This window comes from Equus asinus, chromosome 4, assembly GCF_041296235.1.
Source record: "Equus asinus isolate D_3611 breed Donkey chromosome 4, EquAss-T2T_v2, whole genome shotgun sequence".
NCBI lineage: Eukaryota > Metazoa > Chordata > Mammalia > Perissodactyla > Equidae > Equus > Equus asinus.
In genome coordinates, this window is record NC_091793.1 from 15,748,687 (window position 1) to 15,762,942 (window position 14,256).

General features: G+C 55.4%; 1 protein-coding gene across 2 annotated transcripts in view; it reads left to right on the forward strand.

The window, feature by feature from the left end:
- The window catches only part of CERK (ceramide kinase), a 66,450-nt gene that overhangs the window by 49,135 nt on the left and 3,059 nt on the right, over positions 1-14,256 (forward strand). For both annotated transcript variants that reach the window (XM_044777655.2, XM_044777641.2), the window contains 6 exons: positions 5,318-5,392; positions 6,290-6,442; positions 8,816-8,921; positions 10,444-10,520; positions 11,632-11,837; positions 12,698-12,906. In XM_044777655.2, coding sequence (XP_044633590.2) covers positions 5,318-5,392; positions 6,290-6,442; positions 8,816-8,921; positions 10,444-10,520; positions 11,632-11,837; positions 12,698-12,906 — 826 coding nt within the window. The remainder of the gene's footprint in view (positions 1-5,317; positions 5,393-6,289; positions 6,443-8,815; positions 8,922-10,443; positions 10,521-11,631; positions 11,838-12,697; positions 12,907-14,256) is intronic.

A 14,256-nucleotide genomic window follows, 5' to 3' on the forward strand; every position in this document is an offset into this window, starting at 1 on the left:
CTGTAAACACTGGGGTGGGCTGCAGCCCCACCTCGTCTGAGCCCCGCCGGCAGGTGAAGAGCCTTCTGAGCTGCATGCAGCCTCTCTCCACAGAAGGATGTGGGCCCGAGGGGTGCCAGCTGCCTGTCCTCCTGTGAAAAGCTGAAGCAATGGCTCTGTGCTTAGGTGTGAAGTGACCTCTGCTGGATCCCGCTGGGTCAAAGTTGGCAAAAAGTTCTCAGTTTTTGAATGTTGCTTCCTTTCATTTCCTTATGGCACAAAATTTGTTTCTTTGATAAAACAGATCCGTAGTGATCCCTCAGGTGGCTTCCTGTCACGTGAGTTAACTGGGTAACATTGACCGCAGCTGCTGGTTATCGGGCACTTCCTGTATGCTGGGCCTCGTGCCAGGTGCCCACCACCTTGTCTGATTCCCAAACAGCCTGCTGTGTGGGTGCTGGCATTCTCAGTCCTAAATCTGCAACCCAGCTCCCAGCATAACTTGCTGACAGGCTCCTGATGGCAGGTGACAGGGCCACACCTGGACTCTGATCTGGCTCCCTCAGTCTCCACCACCTCTCAGGCCTGAGGGCCCTCCCCAGCCCTTTCCTGCATGGACATGTCTCCTTATCGTGACCCTGTGCTGGTGGGAGCGGGTTCTAGAAGGGAAGAGGGGCCCTTGTGACCCCGTGCTGGTGGGAGCAGGTTCCGGAAGGGAGAGGCCCTCGTGACCCCGTGTTGGTGAGAGTGGGTTCTAGAAGGGAAGAGGGGCCCTTGTGACCCCGTGCTGGTGGGAGCAGGTTCCAGAAGGGAGAGGCCCTCGTGACCCCGTGCTGGGGGGAGCGGGTTCCGGAAGGGAGAGGCCCTCGTGACCCTGTGTTGGTGAGAGTGGGTTCTAGAAGGGAAGAGGGGCCCTTGTGACCCCGTGCTGGTGGGAGCAGGTTCCGGAAGGGAGAGGCCCTCGTGACCCCGTGTTGGTGAGAGTGGGTTCTAGAAGGGAAGAGGGGGCCCTTGTGACCCCGTGCTGGTGGGAGCAGGTTCCGGAAGGGAGAGGCCCTCGTGACCCCATGCTGGGGGGAGCGGGTTCCGGAAGGGAGAGGCCCTCGTGACCCTGTGTTGGTGAGAGTGGGTTCTAGAAGGGAAGAGGGGCCCTTGTGATCCCATGCTGGTGGGAGCAGGTTCCGGAAGGCAGAGGCTCTCGTGACCCTGTGCTGGGGGGAGCAGGTTCTGGAAGGGAGAGGCCCCCTCGGAACCTTTCCTGCCAGCAGCTTCCAGTGTGCACTTGGCCCTGTAGAAGCTCTGCAAAAATAAAGCTGACTTTTAAGGAAGGTGCTGGTGTCCCCTTATCACTTCTCACTATGTCACCTTGGTCAGGAAAGTACGATTTAGATTCAAATGGCTCCAGAGGAGAAGTGGTGACCTGGTTTCTCTGAGGAAATGCTGAGCCGAGCCTGTGTATAGCTGGAGATGTGCTGCAGATCAACTCACCAGTCCGATTCCTTTCCAGAAGCGTGTCGTGCGGCTGCCACACTGTGCCAGCACCTGCAGGAGTCGTCCCAGGCTCCTGAGTGGGGACAAGCCGTCACACATGCTCGCTTCTAAGCACTGCACTTTGAGCAACAGGAAAGTGTACTGGAACTTAAGGCCGGGCTAAGCTCCCCTGGGAAGGGAATTTTCTTGCTTCTGCCTCCTTCTCAGAAAGGCTGTGTCTCACACAGAAAAAGGCAGAAGGGCGGCAGTTAGCTTGACTGTTGTGGCCAGAGGATAGTGTGTGCCTGCTGCCTGCTCCGTCCTGGGCGGGGACTAAGCTTCCCGGGAGGGTGGCATCCCCAATGGGACCACAGGCCATGGGGCTGGGAGGGAGACACACAGCTGACGCCGTCAAGGGTAAGTGCATGGCCAGGGGCCGCTTGGGGTGCCGAGGGCACAGGTGCCTGTCACAAGTCGATGCCAGAACCAAGTCACGATGCCCCCAGGAACCAGATCTTACCTCTCCAGCTGGGGCTTCCTCTGGGTCAAGGTCTTACCACACAGATATTTGAAGAAATAATTGGGAGTTACTTTGTATCCTAGAGGGATGTCACTTTTGTTAAAAGTGACAAAGTTAAACGAGGGAGAAATGGGGTTTTGGGGACGAGTAAGCACCAGGATGTTTGCGTGGACTTGCGGCAGTTGTCTGATGGCTCCAGCTGCCAGCCAGGCGGCCTCTTCAAACTGAAACATCAGGATTCCACGACCTGAAGTCACCCTGGGGCTCTAGCAGTTCATTCCTTCAGTCAGTCATCATGCATTCATTCAACAGATTTCTCAAGCCAGGAGTGAACAGGCAGGGCACACACAGGCCAGGGGGAGAGACAGACGCTAAGTAAGAAATGAAGGGAGCCAGCCCTGATGGCCTAGTGGTTACAATTCTGCGCTCATGCTGCAGCGGCCCGGGTTCATTTTCCGGTTGTAGAACCACACCACCCATTTGTCAGTAGCCATGCTGTGGCAGCGGCTCACGTGGAAGAACTGGAGGGACTGAACAACCAGGATGTACAACCATGCACTGGGGCTTTGGGGAGAAAAAAAAAGGAAGATTGGCAACAGATGTTAGCTCAGGGCGACTCTGTCCCTGCGAAACAACAACAAAAAAGAAATAGAGTGTCGAGCCATGGGGCATGGGGGGCACACTGGTCCAGACAGGGTGCTCAGGGAGGCCGTTAAGGCCTGACACAGACCTGAGGCCCAGGGCGGGGAGGACAGAGCCCTGCATCTGGGCAAGATATTTCAGGCAGGAGGAGTGGCCCATGCAAAGGCCCCGAGGCAGGAGCAAGCTTGGCTGTGAGTGGTGCTGTCAGAGGTCAGGTGGCATGAGCCAGGTGAGGCAGAGGCAGAGCGGAGGTGGAGATGCAGGGAGAGAGGCGCGGTGGCCTCAGGAAGGGTTCTGAGGAGGGAGTAAGCTGAACTGATTACTTTCTTTAAAAATCTGATTTTTCAGCAAAGTAATCCCTGAAACCTTTTAGAAACTCAGTTTACCTACCATATTCATTGCCCCAAGGACCCGGATGACATGGAGAGTGGACGTGTGTCCCCTGGTCCAGGGGCGGGGCCCCACGAAGTTCTCTGCTTCGCCTCCAGGTTCAGGTGCCCTTTGGCTCTGCGCCATCATACGCTCTCAGTGGAAGCGTTTGCAGTGACTTCCTGTAGCGTGAAGTCTCCCTCTGGAGACGTGGGCCACGTCCTCCCAGGGCCCCGGAGCCCGAGGCGCGGCCCAGGCCCCAGCGTCTGACCAGAAAGACCCTGCCTGCTGCCCATCCCGCCCCTCCTCCCTCCGTGAGATGCCCCTCAGGCAGCTGCTGAATGACGGGCCGCTGTCCTTGAGGTCGGTCACCAGCCCGTCTTTGCAGTGGTTGTGAAGGGAGCATGTGGCACCGTCAGGCCCTGCATTTTCCCAGAGATCAGGCTGAATTTCTACTGACTGCAGATGTTGATCACACAGGTCACCTCTGAGGAAACGCAGGCAGGTTGGGTGTCTGGTCAGCTTTGTCCTAAAGGATGGTTTGTGAAGAAAGTGAACAGTGCAGTAGACACAGGAGGGGAGCCAGCGGGCTCTGTGGCAATTCTGGAAAGTCCTAGGGACGTGAAGGACTCTACCCCCGGTTCAAATAATTCAGTGGCTCTTTTGGAGTTTGTTCTCTCAGAAATGTTTATCCTTGTTTTTCGGGTACCCTTATGAAGATGACGGGTGTGGGAGAGAGTCCAAAACACAGAGTTTTTCTTAGATACTGTTAATGACGTTTTAAGAATTAGTCACTCCTATGATCTTAAATGTTCATTTAAAAATTTTTTACTTTTTGGCTCATTTTTGGAGTGAGATGTCACTCAAATCTTTAGGTTAAGATTAACAGAAAAGAAAAATATATGTATGAACATAGACATTTGTGTGTTTGTATGTTACCAACCAGCAGAGGTCGCACGTCAGCTTAGATAGTGATCAAGAGCCATCCTTGCCCTCTGACCTCAAAGTGTGGGGACGCTGTTCCTCCAGTAGACGGAGGGGGGTCTCACGGGCTCACCCGGCTGTTGGGAACCGTGAACTTTCAGGTTCAACGGAAGACATGCCGACAGACTTGTGGATTGCTCTGGGGCCTGAGGGCGAGCATCTGGGCCCTGCAGGGGCGCGGCTTCTGGGCCTGCTAACTCTGTGGTTACCCCCCCATGGATCTTGGTCTGTGCAGGGCGTGTCTGGGCAATACTGTGCGATTTTAGATGCTGTCACCCAGGTGATCCTCGGGAATTGTAGACGAGGGTTTTTCAACGATCGAGCAGGTCTGTTAAGATTCAGATTGCTCAGCCCCATCCCGGCCCTACTGAGTGAGAATCTCGGGGGGCGGTGTTCAGGGGTCTTTTTGTAAACAAGCACCTGGGGAGATTCTCCGCCCACTCGAGCTGAGACAGTGCCTGGATTGTACCCCAGTTGGGACCAGGACAGACCAGCGAGGACCAGTAGCAGCATCATTGCCACGCCCAGGGATCCAGTGCTGGCTGGTACTCTGAGGTCACCCCGTCTACAGCCAAGCCGGCCAGCGGGAGGAGGTTGACCCCTGGCTGCCATCAGGCATGTGATCGCCATGTTCAGCAGGGTGCAGAGCTGGACCACCTGGCCCCTCACGCCTGGGCTGGTGGCTGCCACGCCCCCGTGCCCCAGGGAAGGGCCAGGGCTCTGGTCCTCTGACCGCACACACGGAGAAGCTAAAGTGCGTTTCTGTGACACGTGGAGCTGCTTCTGTCCTGGCAGCATGTCCCCGTCCCACTGGTGATGTCTCGAGCAGATTCCCTTTCCCGCCGTCTTTGTGGCAGCTGCAGGGGACACGCCCTGCAAAGCGCTGAGCCACCACCACAGGCACTTCTCAGGGGGCTCTGCTCCCCAAGATGGGGCTCAAGAGCTCGCTGATACCATTGCAAGGTTGATCTCAATTTTTTTTTGAGGAAGATTGGCTCTGAGCTAACATCCGTGCCCATCTTCCTCTACTTTATATGTGGGATGCCTGCCACAGCATGGCCTGATAAGCGGTGAGTAGGTCTGCGCCTGGGATCTGAACCGGTGAACCCCAGGCTGCCGAAACAGAGCACATGAACTTCACCGCTGCGCCACCAGGCTGGCCTCTGATGTCAATATTTTTGATGAATCAATCTAAATATTTCCAATATTCACTTTGTAGGTAAATTGCATTTTTTCCTTATTTACTCCAAGGCTGTGGGAGAAAAGCAAGAACAGACCACTTGCTCAGCGGGAAGCCCGCTACGACTCTGAGTTCTTATAATAACATTAAGAACCTTCTTTTTCCCTTTTCAGGGTCAACAGATTGTGTGTGTTATTCAACGGTCGGCATAAACGATGTGGAGACATCGACCTTGCACATCATCCTGGGTAGGTCCCTTTCTCGGCGGCCGTGGCCAGAGGAGGTTCTGTGCACAGCGGTCGGTGTGTTAACCTTGCGGGAACTCATGGTGGCCTAGAGCTCATTGTCCTCATACCCTCGACCCCACTGCCAGCAGGGGTCCGTGTCTGCCGCCTCCTGTCCCGCCCCATCTTCCCACGGCCATCAGAGGGATCCTTCAAAAACGTGACCCACTGCTCTGAACCCCCCACCCAGAGGCGGCGTCCCCCTGCGCTGGCCGGGCTGCCCCTCTGTCCCAGACACGTCCCTTGCTCTGCTCTCTGCTGTCGTCTCTGTCAGGGCTCCGCCCCGTCACCCTGTCAGGACAGCCTCCCCAGGCCAGAGTCCACGGCTGCCCACAGTGCTCCTTGTGCGTCCTGGCCGCTGTCTGTCCCTGCTCCTCTGGAATGCGCGTCCCGGGGCAGGAAGCCTGCTCCTTGTCTCGGGGTCGGAAAGGCAGGAGTGGCTGTGGATGCTGCTCCCCTCTGTCCGGGCGCCTGTGCGACAGACACGGGCTCCCTCTCCCGCGTCGTCCCTGCTGACGGTGCGACTCGTGTCGTACCCAAAGTCACAGAAATGTTATGATTTTGTATTTTAAAACGCCACGCACCTTTCCTTCATTGTCAAGTCCACGTTCCTTTCGATGAGTGACCTTAACAGCTTCGTGGATACACTCCTGTTCTGTCCCTACAGAACAGCTTTCGGAAACAAGCCCGTGTTGGAAATCTGAGTCAAATTGTGTCATTAGAATCAAGAACAGGAGACCCAGTGCCCCAGGAGAGCCGACCCCTGCCCGCCTCCTGCATGGTTCACGTTGTCATTGAGCGACCCTGGCCGGCTGGGGGCGGGGGCGAAGGGCAGGGTTCCACGGGCGCCTCTCTCGGCAGGGGACTCGCTGCCCCTGGACGTGTCCTCCGTGCACCACAACAGCACTCTGCTGCGCTACTTCGTGTCCCTGCTGGGCTACGGCTTCTACGGGGACATCATCAAGGACAGCGAGAAGAAGCGCTGGATGGGCCTCGCCAGGTACAACTTCTCAGGTAACTCGAGACAGTGCTCGGTGAGCCGTGTGTTTCCACACGCGTCCTCCGGTTTAAGCTGCACGGCGCCCGTGAGGGTGGAGACGCGTCCCTCGCGTCCCCCGCGTCCCTGTCGCTACCAAGTGGTGTGAGTCCACCAGGTTCCCGGGACGCCCCAAGGACACCGGGGTCCCTGTCAGGCCGAGCTGCTCTGACCCGTCACAGAGCCAGAACTCAGAGCAAACGGAAGCCGGGTCCAGATCCCACCAAGTGACAGTCCGCACGTTCAGCTAGTGGGCGACATCACCTGAATTTTCAGCTTTTAAGTGCCAAAAAGGAGTTTGAAAGGATGTAGAAGTTAAAGTTTGGCACTCTTGTCGCTCAGATGAATTCCTTGGCCATATTTAATGAATGTCATTTATCCGGTCACTGCCCTTTAGAGTTTGCTTTTGGGTAAATCTGTATTAAATTTAATTGAAAAATGTCAAATACTAAAATCTAAACCCTTTTCTTGAGAGAGAAAGGAATAGAAACTGGGTGAGCTCTATGCATTAAAAAAGATCTAATTAAATTAAAACTACATTCTGGCTTTAAGATTAAAACGTAAAACGTGGCAAAGTCATATATTTATTAAAACCTTAACTTAGAAAAGAAATAACAAGGAAATCAGGAAAGCCACAGGCATTTCAGTGACCTCCTGGTGCCGTTTCCCAATGACGTGTTGTCGAGCGTGCAGCTCCTCTCGCCAAGTCACCGCATCGCGGTCCCAGGGCCACTGCACGCCCCGTCCCCACCGCAGCACATGGCCTGTGGCCAGTCACCCCCCCGGACGAGAGCTCTGAGGCAGCGCTGTTTCTCGTCTTTGCATCCCCGTCCCCAGCCGGTGGCTGCCTCATGGTGAGGCGAGGTGGTGGGATCTGGGTTTCGTGGATGAGGAAACGCCTGGAGGCAGGAGGCGCTGTGGAGGCAGAGTGGAGAGAGATGTGAAGGAGACGTGGCCCTTTAGGGGCAAGCAGTACACGCACGTGGGCCCATCCAGGGACAGACAGGGACGGGGACACTGGAACCCAGGAGAGGCCGCCCTGGAGGTGGAGGCTGGGAGAGGGGACACCCAGTGGGAGTCTGGCTGTGCACCATCACTTCAGTGAGGAAGCGAGCTGGCAGGTGGTCCCCCTGGGGGAGGGAGCAGAGGAGAGGCCAGAGCCACCCACGGGGGAGGAGGGGCCGGAGCAGGGTGGACGCCAGGGGGCAACTGGGGAGCTGTTTCGCCACAGGGCAGATCATTACTAAGCGTATCCTGGTGCCAGCCACATGCCAGGCTCCCGCAGGGCAGGACGGGCAGGGCCAGGTCTGTGGGTATGAGGACGGGCAGTGCCAACCTGCTGAGGCTGTGGGAGCGTGACCCCTGGGCAGGTGGCGTCCACCACTGGGCCGTGCACACTGGGCTGAAAGCTCGTCACCCTGCGGTGATGACACATAACAGGTGGGGCCTGGCCACCATGTTGGGGGAGGGAGGCCTCAGCGTCGGGGGTACAGGGGCTTACCGTAACACTACAAGTGACTGTGGCCAGCACCAGCCCAGCATCTGACACCAGGATTGGTGTCACTGTTAGACTCACAGGACACTGCATGGTCCCCGCTGTGGCCCAGGGCCCCTCAGGCCCCACTCCGCCATGTCCTGCTGGGTGGGCTTCTCCAGACAGCTAGTCAGATTTATGCCAGGCACATTGGGGCAGGGGCAAGGAAGTGGCTTTGTCTCTAGCTGTGGCAAGTAAGGGACACAGCAGCACAGCGAGAGCACACCACAGTTTGCCAGAGCGGCTGGCATGGTCTCGTGGTGGCACTGCTGCCCTGGCCTCTGTCTGGAGTTCTTCCAGGAGGGCAAAGTTGCGGGGGATGCGGGGGCTTCACCGACAGTCTTGCCGGAGCAGAGAGATGGCCCTGGTGGGTCAGCCCTGAGGTGCACCTCCTTCAAAGTCCTGCAGGTGTCAGGGGCTTCAAGGCATCTGTCCCGCATTGACCCACGGGCAGAATCACGTCAGAACATGCAGACCATGTGCGTGAGGCCATGAGGGGTCACTGGTGGCAGAGACGTCCACTTTGCCAGCGTGGAAAGCAGCCTGGTGACCAGGCGCCCATATGGCCAGATCCCTTCCTGCTCTGATCACGTGGGGTCTCAGAGGCGCTGGCTGGGGGGCGGGGACCCCGCGGCTCCCCTCAGTGGCACCAGGAATGTGGCTCGTGTGGGCCCGTGCCTGCATCTTCTGCAGATGCTCGGGGTCTCGAGGCGTCCTAGGGATCTGCTCTCGCAGAGGCTTCGGAGGCTGGTAAGCACGTGTCGTAACCACGACGTGATGCTGGCGGTGCTTTCTCTCCACGGCGCTCTGTCCTCAGGGCTGAAGACCTTCCTGTCGCATCACTGCTACGAAGGAACGGTGTCCTTCCTCCCGGCCCAGCACACGGTGGGATCTCCACGGGACGTGAAGCCATGCCGGGCAGGGTAAGCGTCCCCTCCCTCGTTTGTGTCTGTGGTGATCCCGTGATGTGAGCAGGGCTGTCTACGTTTGGCTCCTGTTGTGAAGGTGGATGCACAAATGCAGATCGGGGACACTGGATACACGCTGCCTGGCGGGGACGGAGGTTAGGTAGGGCTTCCGGGGTCACACACACCCTGGGGAGAGGGTGTCTTTCCACACCCTTGCTGTGACAGACCCCTGTGCCGCAGATGGGACCCGAGGGGAGGCCTTGTGTTGGGCCGAGTCCCCATCATCCGCTCAAGGGAGGGCTCTCATCACATGGTCTGCTCCCGCGAGGGGCTCCCCTGCCCCCTTTTGGGGGTCTGCTGGGTGAAAACGCATGCAAGCAACGATGAGAGACAGCCATCACACTCACAGCTGTGTGCCGGCCCCCGCGGGGGCCACAGGCCGAGCTAGCCTGCACGGACATGTGTTTTCAGCAGGAGAGGTGCATGGAGCCTCCCATCTGCACTTCCGTTTTTGCTCACGCTCCAAGGTAGGCACCACCCAGCAGTTACGAAGGGGGAGCCAGTCCCCCGTCCCCTGCGGGGAGGGCACGGACAGCCAGCAGGCGCCAAGAGGAGGAGCCGACCCCCAGGAGAGGCGAGGTTGAGAGTCAGCGACAGCTGAGAGGGCTGGCGGCCTCCCCCTGGAGTCCGGGCGCTAGTCTGGCATCACTGTCCCTGTGACTGTGGATGCACGATGACAAGCGGCAGCTCCTTCCTGCCTGACGCCCCCCCGTTCCTCCCATAGCACGTGACCAGATTAAAGCAGAACCTGAAAAAGTCTTAAAATTGGGTAGGCTGCGGCCCGATAGTGACAGCGGAGCATGGGTCCACCATCTTGTCCCTGCTTTTCCTTCCCGGTCCCTTCCTCCTTAAGGGGAAGAGTTTGAGGCCATAAAATCAGATAGTTAGAGGCAGACGGCATTTTATTCATTGCATCGCTGACTCGGTGTGGATGAGCCCATCTCACCAGCGTGAACACTCGGCCTGTTCAACAGCGTGAGTCCAGAGCTGCCCACGATGCGAATTCCTTCTAGACTAACGGCTAAGTTCTGAGTGAACTGTTCTGAGTTATTTACTTGCCTGTTATTGGCTGGCACAGAGAACCAGCGTAGTATCTGTTACCTGAAAGGGAAGGAAGTCTGAGCCCAGGAACCCCGGGGGAGTCGTCCCTTCCTTGCTGTGTGTGGGCCAGGGCTGCGCCCGCACCCGGGCCAAGCAGGGCCGGCTCTCAGCGCACCGTCACAATGGCCTCAGAGGGCGCTTTGTACTTACTATGTTTCCAAATTTTAGAGGACATGTTGACGTGTAAGTTTTAAAAGTATATCTAATTTTGAGAATTCAAATTAATATGCAAGAGAAATATTTTTAGTTAAGCCTTTGAAATGGAACTTTCTGTTGTATGATAAGAACTGAAATACTTCTATAAATATGTGCTGAGCATGTGCTTTTCGTTGTAAAATGTCCACATTAAAGGAAGCCGGGGCCGTTCTGTCCTCAGGTGCTCCGTCTGCAGGCAGAGCAAGCAGCAGCTGGAGGAGGAGCAGAAGCGGTCCTTGTACGGTCTGGAGAACACTGGTAAGGTCTCAGAGACGCTCCCCACCGAGATGTGTGAGGTTCCAGTTCTGGAATCGGGCAGCAGGCACCCGTCCCCAGCCGTCTTTCCGGCTCTGTGCTGCCCTGCGCGTGCTTGCGTCTTCTCTTTAGCTCCAGGCACCAAGTGGTTGCCGTGGGCCAGGCTCTGGGGAAGAGTAGATTGCGTAGAAGCGCCCATGTGTGCCGTCTTCTCTGGATAGCCGCCTGGTGCCAGCCAGGCTCCTCTCCTCTAGAATGCTCTAGAATGGGGGTCGGCACGTGTTTCTGTTAAGGGTTTATAGTAAAGCCTTCAGGCTTTGCCAGCCACTTGGAAAGGAATGGGCCCATCTGTGTTCCCAAAACTTTATTTATGGGCACTGAAATTTGAGTTTCAGGTAATTTTTTTCTTTTTCTTTTTAGCAACAGTTTGTTCTTTTTTATTTCTGTATGGTTCTCAATTGTCTGAATAGATCAAAATTGATTTTTCATGCTAGTGCTGATGGAGATTTAGGTTGTTTTCAGTTTTGGGCGATTTCAGATAGAGGTTCTGTAGATGTTCTTGTCTGTCTCTCTCTCTTTTTTTTTCTTGAGGAAGATTTCATCCTGAGCTAATGTCTGTACCCATGTTCCTCTATTTTGTATGTGGGACCCCGCCACAGCATGGCTTGATGAGCGATATGTAGGTCTGCACCCGGGATCTGAACCCACAGAGGAGTGTGTGATTAACCACTAGGCCACAGGGCCAGCCAGCCCAGATAATTTTCATATGTCACAAAATATTATTTTTCTTTTGATTTATTTCAACCGTTTAAAAATGTGAAAATCATTCTTAGTTGACAGGCCACATAAAATCAGATGGCCAGATCTGGTGAGTTCTGTTCTAAGTTGTTGTCCAAAGGTCCCGAGGTGAGGACCAGGGAGGTGGCTCTGCCTTTTGGGAGGTGACCCTCTCGGCAGAGCAGTCAGCACGATTTTCTTTGTGTGAGTGATAGGGAGTCGGGAGCACGGAGAATTCGGAGGGACAGTCCGGCCCCTTGTCATCTCAGGACGCCCCGCCTGCCTGTCCACGCCCCTATATTTAGTGTCACGTCCACAATGCTTCTTTCTGCTTCAGAGGAGGTGGAGGAGTGGAAGGTCATCTGCGGGAAGTTCCTGGCCATCAACAATGCGAACATGTCCTGCGCTTGTCACCGGAGCCACAGAGGCCTCTCCCCTGCTGCCCACTTGGGAGACGGGGCTTCCGACCTCATCCTCATCCGGAAATGCTCCAGGTTCAACTTTCTGAGGTTTCTCGTCAGGCACACCAACCATCACGACCAGGTGGGTGGAACGCCCTTCCGCAGGGTATGTGTCAGTGAGCGGATCCTGTCCGGGCTACCCTGATCTATGGATTGTAGGATTCCGTTACTGAAGCCAACGGAAAGAAGGGCAGGCGTTTCTCTTTGCCTTTCGCCCATTTTAAGCTTAGTCACAGTTACTCCTTGTAGAAGCTCATTTAAAAATATAAAATCTTTGAGCACAGAAACTAGGAGGCGTGAGTGTTTTCATATATCCTCCTGTCGTTTCTCTTCATGTTTAAAGACAGGACAAAGAGACCCGGTGAGATGTTATGTTGCCTTCGAAGGTCGCTTACAATAAAATGTTCAGTCTCCAAGAAAGGGGCTCCAGTCAGACCCTTCCAGCAGTCCTTTGTGTCGTCCTGGCTTCCTCATGGTTAACATAAGGGGAGACCCGGAATCTAACGATATCGAGAGAACTGGAACTGTGGTCAGTCTCTGACTTCAGTCAGTTGTTCTTTTTAAAGTTAAATTGTATTTAAGATCTAGTCCAATAGTGTCTTATGCAGCTCTTTAAATAGTGCTCGTTAGAAAGGTAATAAAGAATTCCACAGGTCGCTGTCAGGGGCTCCCGGACGTCTCGGGTCCTCGGCGCGGATGCGAGGGGGTTTCCAGGTGCGGAGCGTGGGAGAGCGCCTGGGAAGGCAGGTGTCCGGTTTCTCTCCTCTGCTTGTGCTCAGTGAGCTGGGAAGAGCAGCTCCAGGCACTGCCCCGCGGCCACGTCCTCGAGGACTCCGAGGGTGCCGGGGGGGAGAGGACTTGCTGACCCGCGCCGCAGACAGACGGGCTGTCCCCTCCCCACACTCGTAGCGCATGATTGCCCCTTTCCCCGTCTCTTGGCAGTTTGACTTCACTTTTGTTGAAGTTTATCGAGTCAAGAAATTCCAGTTTACGTCGAGGCACATGGAGGATGAGGACCGCAACCTCAAGGAGAGGGGCAAGAAGCGGTTCGGGCAGATCTGCAGTGACCACCCGCTGTGCTGTTGCACCGTGTCCAACAGTTCCTGGAACTGTGACGGGGAGATTCTGAACAGTCCTGCCATCGAGGTCAGGTGAGCGAGGGGCCCTCTGGTCATAGCATCCTAGAGTGTGCCTCAGCGGACACGTGCCACCAGGTGCTCCCAGGGGCTCTGAGCATCTTACAACTTATACCCTAAACTGTCAGCATGTGTTGCAAATGCCCAATGAGATGCCATCATCATAATTTTGGAGAGATGCAAGGGTGTTGATAATTTCCACAGGTTTTAGAAGCCCCTCGATTTTATTATTTTTCTCTTCCATGCCTTGCACCCCTAGCACTGGCATGGGTCTTTTGCCCTGGCATTCTCTCTCTCTTTTCCTAACTAACTAAACAAACAAACCTGCCTTCATGGGTGCTTTCTAAGTCCTGGGGTCACTGAATCCACCAGGAGGCGTTCCGGCCTCAGGAGCCCAGCCCGCTGCCCAGGCCTTCGGCCTCGGTGCTGGTGCCAAGTGCAGGACGGCGCCGCCCGCCCCTCCAGCTGGTGGACTATGAGAAGTGGGTCCCCCCCATACCTGTTGGGGCCCATTGTATTTGGGATTAGAAGTCTGTAATCTAATTAAATGTGACATAACCAGATGAAATATGAGTGCAAAAAACGTTTTTTTCCCCATGGAAAGACACAGTAAAAGAAGTTCTTTTTTAAAAAGGTATTAAATGAAGTGTGGGTGCAAAAATTATATGAGATTAGGGGAGAACTGTAAAGTTCTGGAAGGATCTGTAGTGTCTGCGAATGTCATTAAGATCTTGGTCTGCTTTAAGGAAACCAAACTGACACTCACTGATGATAAGAATGTGGAGGACGTGAGGCCCCCAGTCCCGCTGCGTGGAAAGATGGGTGACAGGTGCTCCCTTCGGTGTTTCAAGTCACAGCGCTTAAGATAACGTGAACGTCACTGTTTATAATTCCCCACTGTAAGTGACTTCTCCACCAACCGGCTCTGCCATCAGCATCCGAACAGAGCTGGGGAGAGGGCAGTCCTCAGACCTCCGAGTCCCACGTCCACATGCGCCTGTGCTTGCGGCCAGGATGTGGTCAGTGTGGCAGCGACTGCCCAGCTCACGTCCACAGATGTCACAGGAAGACCCGTCGAGCCGGTCTCACACCCAGGGATTTCGCTTCTGTAGACTCATTGTGCAAGTTAAGGAAATGGAATTTTTTTGAAGAAGAAGATTAGCCCTGAGCTAAGATCCGCTGCCAATCCTCCTCTTTTTGCTGAGGAAAGTTAACTCTGAGCTAACATCCGTGCCCACCCTGCTCTATTTTATACATGGGACGCCTGCCACAGCGTGGCTTGACAAGCGATACGTAGGTCTGCACCTGGGATCCGAACTGGTGAACCCCGGGCTGCTGAAGTGGAGCGTGCAAACTTAACCGCTG